The sequence below is a fragment of the Podarcis muralis genome, chromosome 8, assembly GCF_964188315.1.
Source record: "Podarcis muralis chromosome 8, rPodMur119.hap1.1, whole genome shotgun sequence".
NCBI classification, from domain to species: domain Eukaryota; kingdom Metazoa; phylum Chordata; class Lepidosauria; order Squamata; family Lacertidae; genus Podarcis; species Podarcis muralis.
Window position 1 is genome coordinate 88,884,617 of NC_135662.1, and position 17,552 is coordinate 88,902,168.

The 17,552-nt window shown below is 41.4% G+C and overlaps 1 protein-coding gene across 4 annotated transcripts in view; it reads left to right on the forward strand.

Annotated features, from left to right (window-relative positions):
* The window catches only part of SLC24A3 (solute carrier family 24 member 3), a 165,328-nt gene that overhangs the window by 131,379 nt on the left and 16,397 nt on the right, over positions 1-17,552 (forward strand). For 3 of the 4 annotated variants that reach the window (XM_077933542.1, XM_077933543.1, XM_077933541.1), the window contains 7 exons: positions 2,803-2,856; positions 7,952-8,097; positions 10,845-11,005; positions 12,742-13,015; positions 13,476-13,642; positions 15,572-15,686; positions 16,312-16,424. In XM_077933542.1, the coding sequence (XP_077789668.1) occupies positions 2,803-2,856; positions 7,952-8,097; positions 10,845-11,005; positions 12,742-13,015; positions 13,476-13,642; positions 15,572-15,686; positions 16,312-16,424 (1,030 nt within the window). The remainder of the gene's footprint in view (positions 1-2,802; positions 2,857-7,951; positions 8,098-10,844; positions 11,006-12,741; positions 13,016-13,475; positions 13,643-15,571; positions 15,687-16,311; positions 16,425-17,552) is intronic. The other variant, XM_028738341.2, reaches the window with a different exon arrangement.

Sequence of the window (17,552 nt, forward strand, 5' to 3'; positions counted from 1 at the left end):
TCTATAGAGGTTCTAAATAGGAAAGTGATTCATGGAAATCTTTTTAGAGTTAAAAGAGGAAACATCTCTTTCCCAGCACTTTCTGGGCCACCCACACAGATCTCCCCTGAAGATGCAGGGCCTGTATAAGCAGCCTGAATAGACTGTCCAAACAATTTCCTTTCAGCGTGACAGTCACAAAAGTAGAAAGCTGAGGAGGGCACAGGAGATGTGTAGTTGTGTTGCAAGTACTATTGCTCTAAGAGGCTGGCAACATGTGATGGCTACCATGGGGATGTCTGTAGAAATGGCCTCATTTTGGGGAGCTATTCCTTGCCTGCCAGCCATCTACTGTCACGATCACATTGTGAAGGAATCTCCATGAGCTCCCTGTGACTGCTGGGGTTCCCTTGTGTCTGGGTTTTCCAGCACTGCAACAACCTGCAAACCCATCTGAGCTGAAAATAGGGTGTGGCAAAGTGAAGGTGGGTATGCACAGGCAATGATAAGACTGTTATACTGCAAAGACAAAGAAGTGGTGCAGAGAATGGTTTCTAGGACAGAAAAGGAGAATTGGCAGCTGGGGAATGAAAGGAGGCAAAGACTCATCTGTATGCTCACCTAGATGCATTGGTGCTGCTTCTTCCAGTGAAATGCTGATTATTTGGGAAAGGCTTGTCTCTGGGTCCCACTCAGCTAGCTGTAGTGCTTATATACATGCGCATACATCTACATACCACAGACATTTGGAATAGTACCATTAAGAAGACAGTCCTATGTAACTCAGTGAGAGTGTGAAAGGAACAGAAGACATGTCAGCAAAGAGGAAGAAAGATTTGGATGGCAGCTAATGGGAAGTTGGAGCTAGGAGGCAATGACTCAAGAAGAGAACAACAGAGAACTGGAAATGAGCATGATAAGTGTTGCTAAAGTTATTTAGCAAATTATTCTGATATTTTATGATATGGCAATGTAGAAATAATGAAAGGAAAGAAGGAAGGGATTATTCCCTGTCCACCTAGTGAGATTCATTCAGCTACTGTGAGTGAAGGTTTACTTGACTTCCTCTGGGGAGAAGGAGTTGGCTCTGTGATTCCCCATCAGCTTTCAGTACAACAATAAACTAAGCAATTTGGGCAAGGCCACAAGGAAATGGCAGTTCCATAAACCCTGAGGTCACAATCAGCAAGAGCAAGTACTAAGTTAGGAGACCAGGCTGGAGCGTCCAGCAGGAATGAGGTAACAGGAGCAGGGTCTTGGGCAGGAGTCCTGTACTAGCAGGGAAGTTGTCCAGCAGAATCCAAGAAGCCAGAACTAATTTTGCCAAACTAGATGAGGTTTCCCACAGGGTTGTTGAGGAACTAGGGGCTGGTGGCGTGTATTTTTAGTGGATTGTTATCTCCTTTCTGAATCTTCTCAGTGTCATTTAAAGTCTACTCAGTATTGATCCAGAGTAGATTCCAATGTATAGTTAGCAGAGTAAAAACTTGAACACATTGCAGGATTCCCAAAATAGACCAGAGGCAATTATATTTCATCCAGCAGAGCTTTACTGCCACTGAAGGCAAATGAGCATCATGGTCACAAATCCAATACATTCAGGATTGACACATAAGAAATCCAGTTGCAGCAGACTTAACGTAAACTTACAGTAACTTATAACAAGACTAAAACTTAACACTAAGCACACAGAACACCACACCAGACAGAAAAGAGATAGAAAGACATCAGATCAACACATCCTTGCACTAAGAAATGCACTGAGCTGACACTCAGAGCTCTGAAGCAGAGCATGCATGAGACTTCTTCCTCCCAAGCTGGCCAGATGGAGGGAAGGCCTCACAGTACCAAATGAGCTGCAGAGGAACCATCAGGGCAAGGCAGCTGCCCTGCTCCTCTCCTGCCTCCCTCCACCACTTCCTTCCTTCTTGATCTCTGCTGCCGAGCCTGAAATGGAGGTATCAGTGTGAGGGAGGCATTATGAACAAGATGAGCAGTGGTGGTTGAGGCTGTGGTGGGACAAGATAGTTGCTGAGGCACCGGAGCTACAAAGGGCCTGTGCCTAAGACTCTGGCTGGCAATAGCTCTCCAGAAGAGGTTGAGCTAGATCTATAGTTTTAGACAATCGGTCCCTGGCAGTTTCATAAAGTGCCTGTGTTGACTAACTGAAGCTCATACAACTATTAAAAGAAGTAACAGATAAGAACACCTGGTTCCAATTGAAAGAAGAAAATTTGCTGGTCTACCAAGACAACACGTGCTTTAGCCACTTGATCATAGGAACTCCTGCATAGCCTCATAGTAGCTTTTGAGATTCCTTCTTCACTGATATCATGTTAGGCATATGGGATCACCATGCTAGTTTTAACTGCTATCTGAAATATATTAAAATGTTGTTTTAAATTGTTCTATGTAATTTCATTTATTATAAGCTGCCCTGGCGTTCCCTTAGAGAGGAAGAGTGGTGTATAAATGTGAAGCTGATGATGGCTGATGAAAATGCAAGGCAAAGATCCATATAGAAAGAGTAATGATATAGGAAGTTAGAGTAAGGACCAGCTTTTATGATGAGATTAGGTAGGCTCCATCTTTGAAGCACAAGACACTGCCTGCACCACTAGACTCAGCTGCTGCCCACCATGCTCCACCTCCTATCTGCCAGACACTAGCCTGTAGCACCCAGGCTCACTTTCCTGAGTCATGGGCTCTAAATTTCAGAAGACCTGGTAACTCTAGGCATCAATGGTCTAGAAACAGATCCATTTCAGCTACGTGGAACCCTATTCCTTATTTGTCTTCATTTTCTTCCTCTTTTGGTTGCAGGTGGGAGTCTTTAATTCTAGTTCTAATGTATGCTGTCTACATTCTCATCATGAAGTAAGTATCATGTATTCTTGTCTGCACATTGCTAAGGTTACCTTAAATGGATGTGGGTCTAAACCACTGAGCTTCTTGGGCTTGCCAATCGTAAGGTTGGCAGTTCGAATCCATGCGACAGGGTGAGCTCCCATTGCTTTGTCCCAGCTCCTGCCAACCTAGCAGTTTGAAAGCATACTAGCATGAGTAGATAAATAGGTATCACTGTGGCGGGAAGGTAAATGGTTTTTCCATGCTCTCTGGCCTTCATCACGGTGTTCTGTGTGCGAAAAGTTTAGTCATGACCTGGAAAAGCTGTCTGTGGACAAACGCTGGCTCCCTCAGTATGAGTGCTGCACTCCATAGTCGAATTTGACTGGACTTAACCGTCCAGGAGTCCTTTACCTTTACCTTACCTAAATGGTTGTCTTTCAAGGAGCACCACCTACAGGTAGAGATGCTGTTAAAAAAAACCAAGCCGCCAATTTTCTATTCTGTTAAATCAGAACAAGAGTGTCAGTGTAGCCTCAGGACTTGGTTAATCATGAAAACCTGACTATGCATTCTTTTAATTAAAAGTAGGTGCCCTGGTTCCAGGCATTTGGACAACACTTTTGGTCAGGCTTTTGGAAGCTACTTGTGTCCATCCTTTGTTAGCTGAGTGGATATTTTGTGCTGCTTTGGACAAGTCTTTCTTTGGATGAACACTTTTCATATGTTATATTTGTATTGCTTTATTGATTTTCTTTTTAAAAATGTATTTTGTATTTTATTCTTTTGTTATTGGAAATCTCTTTGGGACACCTGAATATGTGAAGTGATATATAAATCTTCTTTTTTGTCAATATCTTGTAGCCGAGTAAGATTGTATTCCATGAATATGGTCTTAATGGTATGTCCATAGTTGACTGTGGAGGCCAGTTCTGGGGACATCGGTTTCTGGGTGGGAGTTGATCATGGTCAGGATTTGCCAAATGTGCCTTCCTCTTAGTTCGTTTCTTCATTTTGCCCTGTGTTCTGGCTTTTTCAATGTCCGTGATGCTTTTGGTAGAGGTTATTCTCCAATTGGCGTGCTCACAACCAGTGTTTCCCAATTATCTGTGCTTATACTGAATTTTTTTAGATATGCCTTGAGAGTGTCTTTAAAGCTCTTTTGTTGTCCACCAGCATTTCGCTTTCCATTATTAAGATGGGAATAGAGTGGTTGCTTTGGAAGACGATAATCAGGCACCTGAAAAACATGACCAGTCCAACGAAGCTGATGTTGAAGAATCATTGCCTCGACACTGGTGATCTTTGCTTCTTCCAGGACACTGGCATTGGTTTGCCTGTCTTCCCAAGTGATGTGTAAAATTTTTCGGAGACACTGTTGATGGAATCTTTCGAGGAGTTGGAGATGGTGTTTATAAGTGGTCCATATTTCACAAGCATGCAATAAATTTGCTAGTACAATAACTTTGTAAACAAGCATTTTGGTTTCCCTGTGAATGTCCCAATCCTCAAACACTCTGCACTTCAGTTGGGAGAAAGCTGCACTTCCAGAGCTCAGGCAATGCTGGATTTTGGCATCAATATCGGCCCTTGTGGAAAGATAACTGTCTAAGTAGGAAAGTAATTGACACTTTCCAGCGTTGCATCATTAGGTTGGATTTGTGGTGTGGTGGTGGGCTGCCTGTTGGTGCAGCATTTTGGTTTTCTCGATATTGAGCGATAGGAGCAATAGTTAGGAGACAGTTTGTTAAGATCTTTACAATAATTTTACACAGCTAATAAAAAGATGCCTTGATAGTTTCCGCAATCTGTTCTATCGCCCTTTTTTTTTTTAAAGATAATTTTGGCATCCCTAAAGTCTGCTGTGATCTTCACTCTCTCCCAGATTTTTTTCGATGAGCTTGTGAAATTGTTGTGTAAGTTCAGTTCCACACACTTTGAAAACTTTGGCAGGTACCCCATCAGGTCCACTGGCTTTGTTGTTTTTCATTTGGTTAATAGCTGTACACAACTCTCCCAGATTTGGAGATACTGCAAGCTCATCTCTAATTTGTTTTTGCGGGATTTGTGAGAGGACCTCGGCAGCTACGGGAGAATTGCATTTAAGGAAATGCTGATAATGTTCTTTCCAGCACAGTGCAATGGCTTCTGTATCTTTTAGAAGTGTGGTACCGTCTGTTGAGCGTAGTGGTCTTATACCATAATTTAATGGCCCATAGATCTCTTGAGCTTTATATATATATATACACCAGGTGTTCTCTGGTTCTTCTTTGAACCTCAGTCTTAGTGTTGGCATAGGTATTTATCTTATTGACACAGTTTCTAACTCTTTGCCAGATCTGAAAGGCCTTTCTTTTATTGTCAGTAATGTGTTCCATCTCACTATCATTCTCATCATACAGTCCTGGTGTTTCTTGGTTTGGTATCCAATACTTTGTTCACAGGATGCAGTAATGGATAGTTTTAGCTTGCTGAAGTGTTCCTTGATGTTATCAGGAAACTCTGAAAGCAGGTGGTCCTTAAGAGTTGTTTGAAAGCAATCCCGATGAATTGGATCTTGAAGGGCTTGAGTGTTCATCTTATGCCTTGGTTTCCTTTGTTGAAGCCTGTGTTGAGGTATAATCTTAACAGCCATCATGGAACATATTAATTGTGATCTGTCCAACAGTCATCGATACTCATTATAGCTCTGGTAAGGAGTACATCACAGCAATCATTAACTTGGACAATTACATAGTCTAAGAGGTGCCAGTGGTTCGACCAAGGGTGCTTCCATGATGTTTTAATTTAGTTATTTTTCAAAAGAGTGTATTGGTAATAACAAGGTTGTGCACTGCACATACAGGCAAAAATAAAATTCTGTTCTGGTTGCTGTTGCCAATTCCATTTTCCCCAATAGTCCCGGGCCACAGATAGAAATCTTGCCCAACTCTTGGGTTAAAATCGGTGTCTCTGATAGGTTGGCATCCAGTTGAGAATATATTTTTTCTTTAATGTCTTCATCAGCATCCAGCGTTGGTGCATAAGCGCTTAAAATAGCTGCCTGCTGGTTTTTTTGTGAGTTTTATTTGAAGGGTTGAAAGTCACTCATTATGAGAATGTATAATAAAAGCTTTGGGAGAGGCAGAAGAGGAAGATCAATCCCAGCAAGAAGACTAGATAAGACTTGAAACGCTAAGAATATGAGTGACCTTAGACTTTTTTGTGGGATATAAACTGTTTGAATATTAAAGCTAAAAGAAATAAAATTATGAACTTTCTGTTAAAACAAAAACTGGATTTATATGTCTACAAAAAACACACATAAAAAGGCAACACAGGAGATTATTAGTGAATAAAAAGCTGGGCAATGAATTTATTGCTTCAGACACAGTTAAAAAAGGGGGGGGTGATCTGTGCCAACCCCAAACTAGAACCAAAACAAATAACAAAGGATGAAGAAGGCAGAATATTAGTGGTAGAAATCACTATAGAAGGAGAAAAAATACTAGTTATGGGCATCTATGTACCTAATGAAAGAAAGCTGGAATTTTATAAGTCCTTGGAGGAAAAATTAATAAAAGATATAATGGAAAGAAAATACTATTAGGTAACTTTAATGGGATAGTATCTCTAGAAAAGGACAAAAGAACTAAGGATGGTGTGGCCAAAGAAGGTAAACTTCCAATAACCTTTTTTGACATGATACTATTTTTGGACCTAACAGGTGGTTGGAGGTACAGATACCCGACAGAGTATGAGTTCACATACTATTCCTACCTGAAGGATGCCCATACCAAAATCAATATGATGATATAGCTATCAAAAGAATTAATACAAAGAATGAAAAAGATAGGTTGCCTGAGATCACTCTCAGACCACAACCCAATCAAAATGGTTTTAAATGGAGAAAATAAACAATATATAGATGGAGATTAAATGAAAACCTCCTAAAGAAAGAGGAAGTGGTAGAGAAATAATTAGAGAATACTTTAAAATAAACCTAAAGGAATGGACCATGAAGTGGTCTGGGATGCTGTTAAAGCAGTGCTGCGAGGCTTCTTTATTCAGAAGAAAATATATTACAGAAAAAAGAAAGAAGAAGAAAAGCAAAAGATTTTAAAGAAAATAATGTGTTTTGGAAAAACCTTGGTGGAAAAGCCAGGAGACAAAGCAATGTTACAAAAGTTGAAAACGCTACAAGTACAATTCTCCTTGTTAATGCAACATGAAATTGAACAGAATATAAAATCCCTAAAACAGAAACAATTTGAGTTTGCGAACAAATCAGGGAAGTTATTAGTATAATACAAAGTCACAGAAAAATATATCACCAAGGACAAGTGCTCCAAAATAAGGAGTATAGACAAGCAGACAAATATAGACATAGTCTTTTTCTTTACAATCACTCGTGTATTTGATAGATGTAACATCAATTTTTCTCATTATGAGAAAATTGGTTAGAAAGAAGGGTGGCTCCCGAAGCTTTATAGGACCAGTCAGGTGAGCTGCATTGGCTTCCTGATTAGCTGTCGAGTCGGTAATGGGGCTTCCATCGCAAAAGATAAGGTACTGAAGGCTGACACTTTCATTCACCCAACCAAAAGCCTTTGCTCTGCTGCTCCACACCCCACAGCTTTGTAGGCATCGCTCCTAGTCTTATTTTCTATGGACTCACATTCTGAAGTTTCTCTTCAAGATCTTCTGCAATGGAAGAATTGCTGGTAGAAACAGTGTGGTCACTTCACATATAGCCATATTTCAGTCCTTATTTCTTCTATTTTAAAAATGTAACATTTATTTATTAAAAGGCTTCTTAGACACTAAAATACAGTGGTACCTTGGGTTACATACGCTTCAGGTTACAGACTCCGCTAACCCAGAAATAGTACCTTGGGTTAAGAACTTTGCTTCAGGATGAGAACAGAAATCGTGCAGCAGCGGCAGCAGGAGGCCCCATTAGCTAAAGTGGTGCTTCAGGTTAAGAACAGTTTCAGGTTAAGAACAGACCTCCAGAACGAATTAAGTTCCTAACCCGAGGTACCACTGTATAGGGACTGCCAAAACCTACAAATTGATACACAGGTCTGTCAGGAAAACCCCATGAGAAAGCCATTGAGAAGACATCTCTTTGTTCTTTATATAGGTTTAATGCCAGTCTACAACATATCTTTGAAAGGAGGACAAAGAATGCAACAAATATGGTGAATGGACTAGCAAATAACACAGAGATGGATGACAACAGCAACTGTGATGCTACAGTAGTATTATTAAAGAAAGGTAACTGTTCCAGTAAGTCACACACTGCTTGTTTGCAGGATCCTTCTTGATGTTCTGGTGGGCCAGGCTAGATGCCACTTTAAATACATCTTTGAATCCCATACTTGGGAATCCCCATGTCATCTTTTAATCAAAGCGGTAGTGGAGTTCCAGTCTAGATGTTGTTTTCTCCCTAATAAAGCTGCTATTTGCTTCCTGGAGCAATATGCATCCGGGGGAGGGGGAAGAAGCACAGGGGAAAGGGTTAAACCAGGGGTGTAATCCTGATCCATTGGTCACAGCTTCCTGTAACTTCTTTTGAAAACAGTAACAGCAATTCCAAGCATGGGATTCCAAGATGTGAAGTAGCATTTAGTTTGGCCCCGATCTTTGTGAGACATGTCAACAACTGGAGAAGTTAAAGAGTGAAATGGTGAAATGCCATTTTTGCAAAAGAGACCTCAATGTAGGAGCATATTACAGCATTATAACAGATTTTCATGATCATTTTGCTTTATCGCCCATTGTTTATAAGACTTTATAATCTACGTGGCACTTTACAGAGTCACATTTAAAGAAAGGGGGGTCAAAGAAAGAGCACCTCACCCAAGGAGCTTAAAATCTAAATTTAAACAGTGGAGGAGCTAATAGAAGAGGAGAGGTAAGGTGAACTGGGCATGACCAAACACAATTATGTGTTTTAGCTGGGGAGGTGAGAGCTTTGACTCACAAGAAATTATATCATTTTTAGAGAGTTGTTGACAGCTTGAAAGAAGAATTGCTGCTTGTATGTACATTCATCCCACTTTTGCCTCCAGTAAAAAAATATATGCCAAACTTGAATGATAGAAGGAAACAGAGGGGTAAAAGATTTGTGTGTGTACACCATGGGATGCAAAACCTCTTTTGAGTCACTGTCAGGTCTCTTAAAGCTATTTTCTGTCTCAGAGATGGTTCCCATTGATTTCAATGACATTTACTCCCTGGTAAATGGAATAGGATTGTAATCTGAACCATCTATTAGGATAGCCTGGATACTGACATTCAGCAAGAAGATACTGAGTATGCAGGCAGAAAATTCCATGATTACAGGCAATCAGTGAGCTTATGCAGAAACAAAATAGCAAGAAGATGATTCCAGCTGCCTGTAAGGGTGATGTCAGGTAAACCCAACCATGCTCTTAGCTAGACTGAATTGTTTAATTAGTGTTAATTAATCTGAGTGCAGAGTCTGCCTTTTTCAGCAGTTTTAAACTTTTAAAATATATTTAGTAGTCAGGACTTCACTTTTCCTGTCTGAGAACCTGGTCTATAATTTCTTCTACAAACTGTATAAAAGTCTTATTCAAGCTGACCAAGATAAATTGCCCTTTATAATGTATTTTACATGTCTTATATTCTGGTGCAACTGGACATCTCCTGTTTGTACCCATTATCAGTTATTTAGATTACTGATTGATGTGCTTGCCGCTTTATGTGGCTGTCCCATTATGTATTAAGTCACATTGAATAAATCCCCCCAAATGTATGAACAAAACTGATAGAGCAGTCTTGCTCACATGAGAGTGGCTCCAATTATATAAGGGGAATATGATTACACCAGTGTTTCCTGCAGCAAACTCATAAAGTGTATACAACATGCATTCACTTTGGACTGCACTGGGTCCTTGTTCAATGCAAGCCTTTCATGGAGCTAGTTTCAACCTTTGAAGCCCTAAATAGCTCGAGACCTGGGTACCTAAAGGACCACCACCTTCCACACCTCAGAGGTGAGGTGTTCGTATATAATGTTTTAATCCAACAGACCAGTTTTTCTGTTGCTATGATTTTATGCTCTTTGTATGTATTTCTTGATTTAGTCATTGTTATGTTAGCTGCTTGGGTGGCTTTATCTGAAGGGTAGGACAGAAATGTCTTAATTAAAATAAAACAAATAAAACTGGGCCGGTCATGGTTCCCTGTTGAGAGTACATGAGTAGGTTGTCTTGTTTACATGTTTGCCACAGGGAATAGCAGAGCAGATGTGGCAAGGACAATGTGGAGCCACCAACAGACCTAGTGCATTGAATCAAGAGGAGAGGATGTGGTCAAAGTTCCCCCAAGTAGAAGGCAGTGATAATTAAGAACTAAGCCTGGGAGCTGTAACCCCCACCCCCAGTTTCCCTCATGAGACTGATCTGCATCGTGACATCAGTCTGGTCAGAGGAAGGATCATGGGGGAAAACAAAACCCAGATGATGACCACCAGCAGAGCACTGCTGCTGATGCCACCAGTGAATTTTGTGTGTTCTACTTTCACTCTTCCGGAAGGCAGTCAAAATGCCCTCCCCTCATTTTTGCCACTTGCAAAATGGGATAGTAAAGTGGGAGGGATACATATTGGCTCAACCACACAAATCAGAACTGTCCCCCTGATGTGGTCTGAAGGTCTTCAGTGGTAGAGCACCAGCAGGTCACCACAGGTTCTTTCCCCAGCCTCTCCCGGTAGGGCTGGGAGAGACCCTCTGCCTGAAGCCCTGGAGAACCACTGCCAGTCAATGTGAACGGAAAGAGTAACAGCAGGTGGGCTAATTACATCTGCTGCTAAAGCGTCAGGTTTTTCTGAACTAGACATTCTTTTAGAGTTTCTAAAAAAAATTAGGAGAGATTCTTAGCGCTGCTTATTAAAGAGAAGCAATGTTAGGGAACACCACTGAACAGCTGACTGTCATATCGTGGCTTCAAATAGGATAATTATCTGATGATGCAAAAGACTTTTTCTCTCCCTTAATTGTCTTTAGGAAACTTCCATCGCAAAGCCTCTGTGATCATGGTGGATGAATTGTTGTCTGCATATCCACACCAACTTTCCTTTTCAGAGGCCGGGCTGCGGATTATGATAACCAGTCACTTCCCCCCCAGAACCCGGCTCTCCATGGCCAGCCGCATGTTGATCAATGAGGTATATTTTATGTTTTGTGTAAACAGTGCTTGCTTCAGCAGTGATCTGTAGACTGGAAGCTAATCTGGACTCTTTCTTATGGGGCATCTTGGTGGGTTGCTATGAGTGATGACCACACTTCTTCCTCTCGCCTCATACTGGATGGCCAGAATCTTTATGACAGCAGGGCTGCCCTGCATGTTTCCCCAACTGGAATATAATGGTAGAATGAGCCATATTGGGGTCTGGAGCACGAGAGTAGAGGAACATGAGCTGCACTGACAGGGTCAAGGAGGACCTCTGTTGTCTGAGGAGAAAAGAGGAGGGAAGCAGGTCCCCAAGAATGGAACACAGCCCAGTCATGGCAAGAACTTGGAAACACAGTCCAAAAATAGAATGCTGCTTTGTTTTCAAGACAACGTATGAGATGGGACCCTTTCGCTCCTCATGTGTTTCTCAAACAGAAATCTCTGCCCTTAGTTCAGGCCATTTCTGCATAGGACAGAACAAAAAAGACACCACCTTAAAGGATCCTAAGTATTCAAGTAAAAAAGCATTGTATTGATTAAATTATTTATGATTTTTCAAAATAAAGTACATGAATATATTGTTATTTGTACTGCTACTTAAGAGCCTTTAAAGGTAAGGTTGCAGTCTTTAATAAGTTTACTTAGCAGGTTAATCAACTAAAGCTTTAGCTGATTAATCAGTATGTTCAGTTATAATCAGTGGGGCTTGGAACCAAGGATGAAGTTGTTCATTTCTTGATGCTGTTGTAGTTTTATAATACAACACAAGTGGCTATTTAAGATGGCTGTTCTATCTCACAAGGAGTGAGAAATTTTTGTAAATTCAATTACAAAAAAGTGTCAGTGATGTACATATATTACATAAAAGACATATATTAAAATAATGTTATTTTGATAATTTAAATATATACTGTACTTTTCTGTATATAAGATGAGGGTAGCATTCCTGCTCTGGCAGGAAGGTAAACAGTATTTCTGTGTGCTGCTCTGGTTCGCCAGAAGCGGCTCAGACATGCTGGCCACATGAAGCTGTACGCCAGTTCCCTCGGCCATTACTGGACCTAATGGTCAGGGGTCCCTTTACCTTTTTATTTAACTCTAAAGTAATGTTCTAAATGTGGGCTCGTCTTATACACAGTGCAGAGGGGGGAGCAGGAGGTTGTAAGTGGCGAAAGGGTGGGTGATTTGTGGCTGTGACAAGGGCTGCTTTTAAATGGCTGCTGCGGCAGCAGTTGTGTGTGCGCTTGCTGGCTGCTGGTGGTGATCAGGCAGATGCTTTATGGCTTTTGTTACACATGCGATTGTCAGCGTTTGTCAGTCTGTTGAGTGATTTTTGGCATTCCCCCTCCCAAAAAAGCTCAATAACTCTGGGTCATCTCCCCCCATTTTCTAAAATTGGAGTCCCCAAAAATTCATGGGGGCGTCTTATACACGGAAAAATGCAGTATATATTACTTGCCCTCTTTAAAAGCTAGCAAATTCAGCTTTTATCAATCTATATTGAGATTCTTATTAACTGAGGTATGCAGCGGTTTTGTACATCAGCACCACTTGTAAGAGCTCTGAAATAACATGAGTTGATACTACTATATTACCTGCAGGTGAAGCATTTGTCTTCAGCAGTTGCTATGGAGATTTGATCCTACAAATCCATTCTCCCTCCTCCCTATTTTAGTCTCGTTGCTTTTTAAAAACTCCTAATGCATTTGCCATTACTTCTTCCAACAGAGACAAAGACTAATCAACAGCAGAGTATACACCAATGGAGAATCAGAGGTGGCCATCAAAGTCCCTGCCAAGCGCACCGTAGAGAATGGGTCAGGACCCAGCAATTCTGCAGAGAGAGGCGCAAATGGAGCGAGGCGAGACGAAGAGGCTGCAGAGGCTGGGAATGAAACAGAGAATGAAAACGATGACAATGAAAACAATGAGAATGATGAAGAGGAGGAGGAGGAGGAGGAGGATGAGAGTGGAGACCCTTACACTCCCTTTGATGTACCATGTAAGAAATTCCTAAGTTTCACAAATCTGTTTGCTTGTTTAATATTAAACATACTTATTTAATTTTAATATTTCAAAGTCTGCTTTTTAAAACATTATTTAGACATCTAGACAATTGGGAGAGATCTCCTTCAGAGTAAGGCAAGTTACTGAGCAAAAAATCCTTCTTGCCATTAGATGCTACATGAAGGCTTTGGAGTGGGGAAGCGCAAATGATCATCCAACCTAAATGGCAGAAAATTTAGACCTCAGTTGAAACATCTGCTTTGGTTTGTAGGCAAAGTGAGGTTGTTGTGCTGGCCTCAATTGCTCAGTTCTTCATTTTGATATGCTATATTCTTTTTCGTATGCATTTATCTTAGCTCTGTACTTAAGTAGAATTTTTGTCATTTTAAAAAAGGAGGTCATAAGGCATACAAGATGGAATCACCTTCTAATGTTGGGGTTTGGGTCTTTTGCAGCTGGCGTAATAGAAATTGCCAAATGGTTATTCACCTGGCCTCTGTCCCTCCTCTTGTACTTCACGGTGCCCAACTGTAATAAACCCCGCTGGGAGAAGTGGTTCTTGGTCACTTTTGCTTCTTCCACCCTCTGGATTGCAGCTTTCTCCTACGTGATGGTATGGATGGTACGTATTGGGCCTGACGAATGCTGGAGTGCTTTGAATGCTGGAAGTGTCCCCTTCTCTTGACAATGCCTGGGCATATGGTGGGTCAGATCAAAGAATCATCTGATCTAGCATCCTGTTTCCAAAAGTGGCAAGCCTCCAAGGCCCTCCATGATTTACCCTTCTGCAGCCAGCTTGCTAAGTACAATTTTGGTATCATAGAAAGGCAGAATTGGAAGGGACCCTGGGGCCATCTAGTCCAACCCCCTGCAAGGAAGGAGAGTCCACTACCTTCCAAGAGAATCTGCTCCATTGTCAAACAGTTCTTACTGTCAGAAAGTTCTTCTGATGTTTAGTTGGAGAATTTTTTCCTGTAACTTGAAGCCATGGGTTCGGGTCCTACCCTCTAGAGCACAAGAAAACAAACTTGCTGCATCTTCCATGTGACAGCCTTTAAGATATTTGAAGATGACTATCATATCTCCTCTCAGTCTCCTCTTTCCCAGGCTAAGCATACCCAACTCCCTCAACTATTCTTCATAAGGCTTGGTTTCCAGATCCTTGATCATCTTGGTCACCCTCCTCTGCACATATTGCACTGGTCAATATCCTCCTTAAATTGTGGCATTCAGAATGGACACAGTATTCCAGGTGGGATCTGACCAAGGCACAATAGAGGGGTACTATTACTTCCCTTGATCTGGACACTATATTTCTGTTGATGCAGCCTAGAATAACATTGTCCTTTTCTGCTGTTGTGTCACACTGTTGTCTCATGTTAAGTTTGTGGTCCTCTTTTAAGGGTAGAACTTTACATTTGTCCCTACTGAAATTCATTTTGCTTGTTTGGACCCAGTTCTCCAATATTTTAAAGTCGTCTTGAATCCTGATTCAGTCTTCTACCCCTCCCATTTTGGTGTCAACTGCAAATTTGATGAGCATCTCCTCAGTTCCTTCATTCAAGATGTTTATAAAGATGTTGAACAATGACGGGCCCAGGACAGATCCCTGTGGCACCTCACTTGCCACATCCAGGATGATGAGAAACCATTAACGAGCACACTTTTGGTTTGGTCAGTCAAACAGCTACAAATCCACCTAACACTGACCTCATCCAGCCCACATTTTACCAGCCTCTTTGCAAGAATATCATGGGGCATTTTGTCAAAAGCCTTACTGAAGTCAAGATACAGTACATCCACCTCATTCCCCTGATCCACTAAGCTTGTAACTCTTATCAAAAAAATAAATTAGATTAATTTTCCGTAACTTGATTTTGAGAAACTGGGTCTTAGTAATTACAAGTCCTCAGTGACTGACCATTTAAATATCTGTTCTAGAATCATATTTTGTTTTATTAATTATCTGCCCTTCACCCTAAGGTTAGGTTAGCAGGTTACAGTATTAAAACAACTTTAAAAACGGTTTAAAACAACTTGCAATCATGAAAATAAGCAAAGACTGGCTGTGCAAAGTACTGATTGGCTAGCTCTTCTGACAATCACAAAGCCCTACCCCACCCCCTGCATTGTTTCTTTAAATAAAATACTGGCTTCATACCATTAGATAAATTTAATGGGATGAACGTGCCAAATGTCTAAATTTCTTTTCCCTTTTCTTTTCCTCTTCTTCTCTTTTCTTTAAAAAAGACTGCTTGAAGCAAGAAGGGAGGGAATCAGCACTGGATCTGGAGCTAAACTGGTGAATTTGGAAGGGGCACAGCTCAAATTAAATCCACAACATTACCAGGCAAGGCTGGGAAAGATTCCTGCCTGGGACTGCGGAGAGCTGCTGCCAGTACTGTATTAGATGGCCCAGTGGTCTGACTCAGTATAATGAGCAGGGGAAGCTGAGTTCTTCCTGGAACAGAAAAACCCTCCTATAGATTGGTACATCTGTATGTGCTCTGAATGAGCTTAAGCATCCTAACGGTCCATTTATTTTCTCTAGGTAACAATTATTGGTTATACTTTGGGTATTCCAGATGTGATCATGGGGATCACATTTCTGGCAGCTGGAACCAGTGTCCCGGATTGTATGGCAAGCTTAATTGTAGCAAGACAAGGTAGGTTTGTGTAGTTTGTTAAAACATGGCTATCAAAGAAGCTGTTGAAGGTTTTTAAAACAGAACCATTGCCTGTGCTTAAAGGTAAATGCACAACAAATACTGTAACATAGAACAGGCACTTGGAGATGGGAGGCTATTCAGATGCTACCTGGTAGAACACTAACTTAACTGAGTGAATTGACAAAAAAGTTTCAGATTAGTTTCAGTATAAGTACTGTAAATGAAAGTGATGCACCAACCTCAGCAAAAGCCTTTCATATACTTCTACTGAAATTGAGGGTGTCTAAACCTTTTATTCCACTGAGTAAATCTGAGGCAGTGTGGAATGTTTTGTGGTGGCTCATGCAAAAAAGCCTGTGTGAATGAAGAACCAAAATTCTCGTCATTATTATGTGGATAACGGTTGAACTTTCTGAGACTATTGTGTGGGTAACTTCTGGACCTGTGTGTTCCAAATTAGTGAGCATCAAGACACCTAAAAGAAAGCAGGGCAAGCAGAATAAGAGAGAACTTTGCAAAGGAAATAATACTTGCAGCTCGGACATAAACAAACTTGCATAAGATGGGTCTATAATAATTCTTGTTTTCTTAAAAAAAGTCCTAACTACTCTTGTTTCCTCAGGAATGGGTGACATGGCTGTGTCAAACTCCATTGGAAGCAATGTTTTTGACATTCTGATTGGCTTGGGGCTTCCATGGTCTCTACAGACTCTAGCAGTGAACTATGGCTCCTATGTAAGTACTATGTTTCTAGTCGCTTTTTTCTTTAAGTCGCTTTTTTACAAATTGCTACAGCTGCTTTTGTGTGATATCGTGGTTTATTTTCTGTTTAACAAATAGCCAGCAAACTGTGGGAGTGCTGGACTCGAACATGATCAGGAGAGCCAGTGTGGTGTAGTGGTTAAGAGCGGTAGTCTCGTAATCTGGGGAACCGGGTTCGCGTCTCCGCTCCTCCACCTGCAGCTGCTGGGTGACCTTGGGCCAGTCACACGTCTTTGAAGTCTCTCAGCCCCACACACCTCACAGAGTGTTTGTTGTGGGGGAGGAAGGGAAAGGAGAATGTTAGCCGCTTTGAGACTCCATCGGGTAGTGATAAAGCGGGATATCAAATCCAAACTACTACTACTACTACTACTACTACTACTACTACTACTACTACTACTCTTCTTCTTCTTCTTCTTCTTCTTCTTCTTCTTCTTCTTCTTCTTCTTCTTCTTCTTCTTCTTCTTCTTCTGTGGTGTGAGAGGTTGACTTCAACTCTTTGTCCTGGCCACAGACCCAGCTAGAATTGAGCATCCTTGCTCCTGCTGTTTGCTCTAGGGTGAAATATCCCATTGATGGGATGGAAATATCCCATTGATGGGATGGAAATATCCCATTCAATTCAGGATTAGGGCAGGTCCAAAGTCCTTTCTTTCACACATCATGGTCCCAGTCTAGGTCGTCTTCCCTGTGTCAGCTATTTGCTGTTGCTGTTGTGTATATATATATATATATATATATATATATATATTTGCTTTCGTAGATTTTCACGGGTATAGGAATGCAGGTTTTGGTGTCCTCGGGTGTCTTCCCGTGTAAAAGTTGGGGTGTCTGGGCGACGTTTCGACGAGGTCTCACTCGTCATCTTCAGGCTGGTGCTTTCGGCTTCTTGTTACTGGAACAGAGCAGGATCTCAGTGTTTGAGTTCCTATAAATACTGTTGAGGAGGTGTGGTGTATAGCCTCCAATGTTCTGGGCCGAGAGGAAGTTCACCAATCAACCACACCAGACCCAAACCCAGACCCTCTCCACAGATAAATTACAGACACCATCCAGTAGCCAAACCATGGTGGCACCTCCGGATGCTGCACCCCCCTGCAA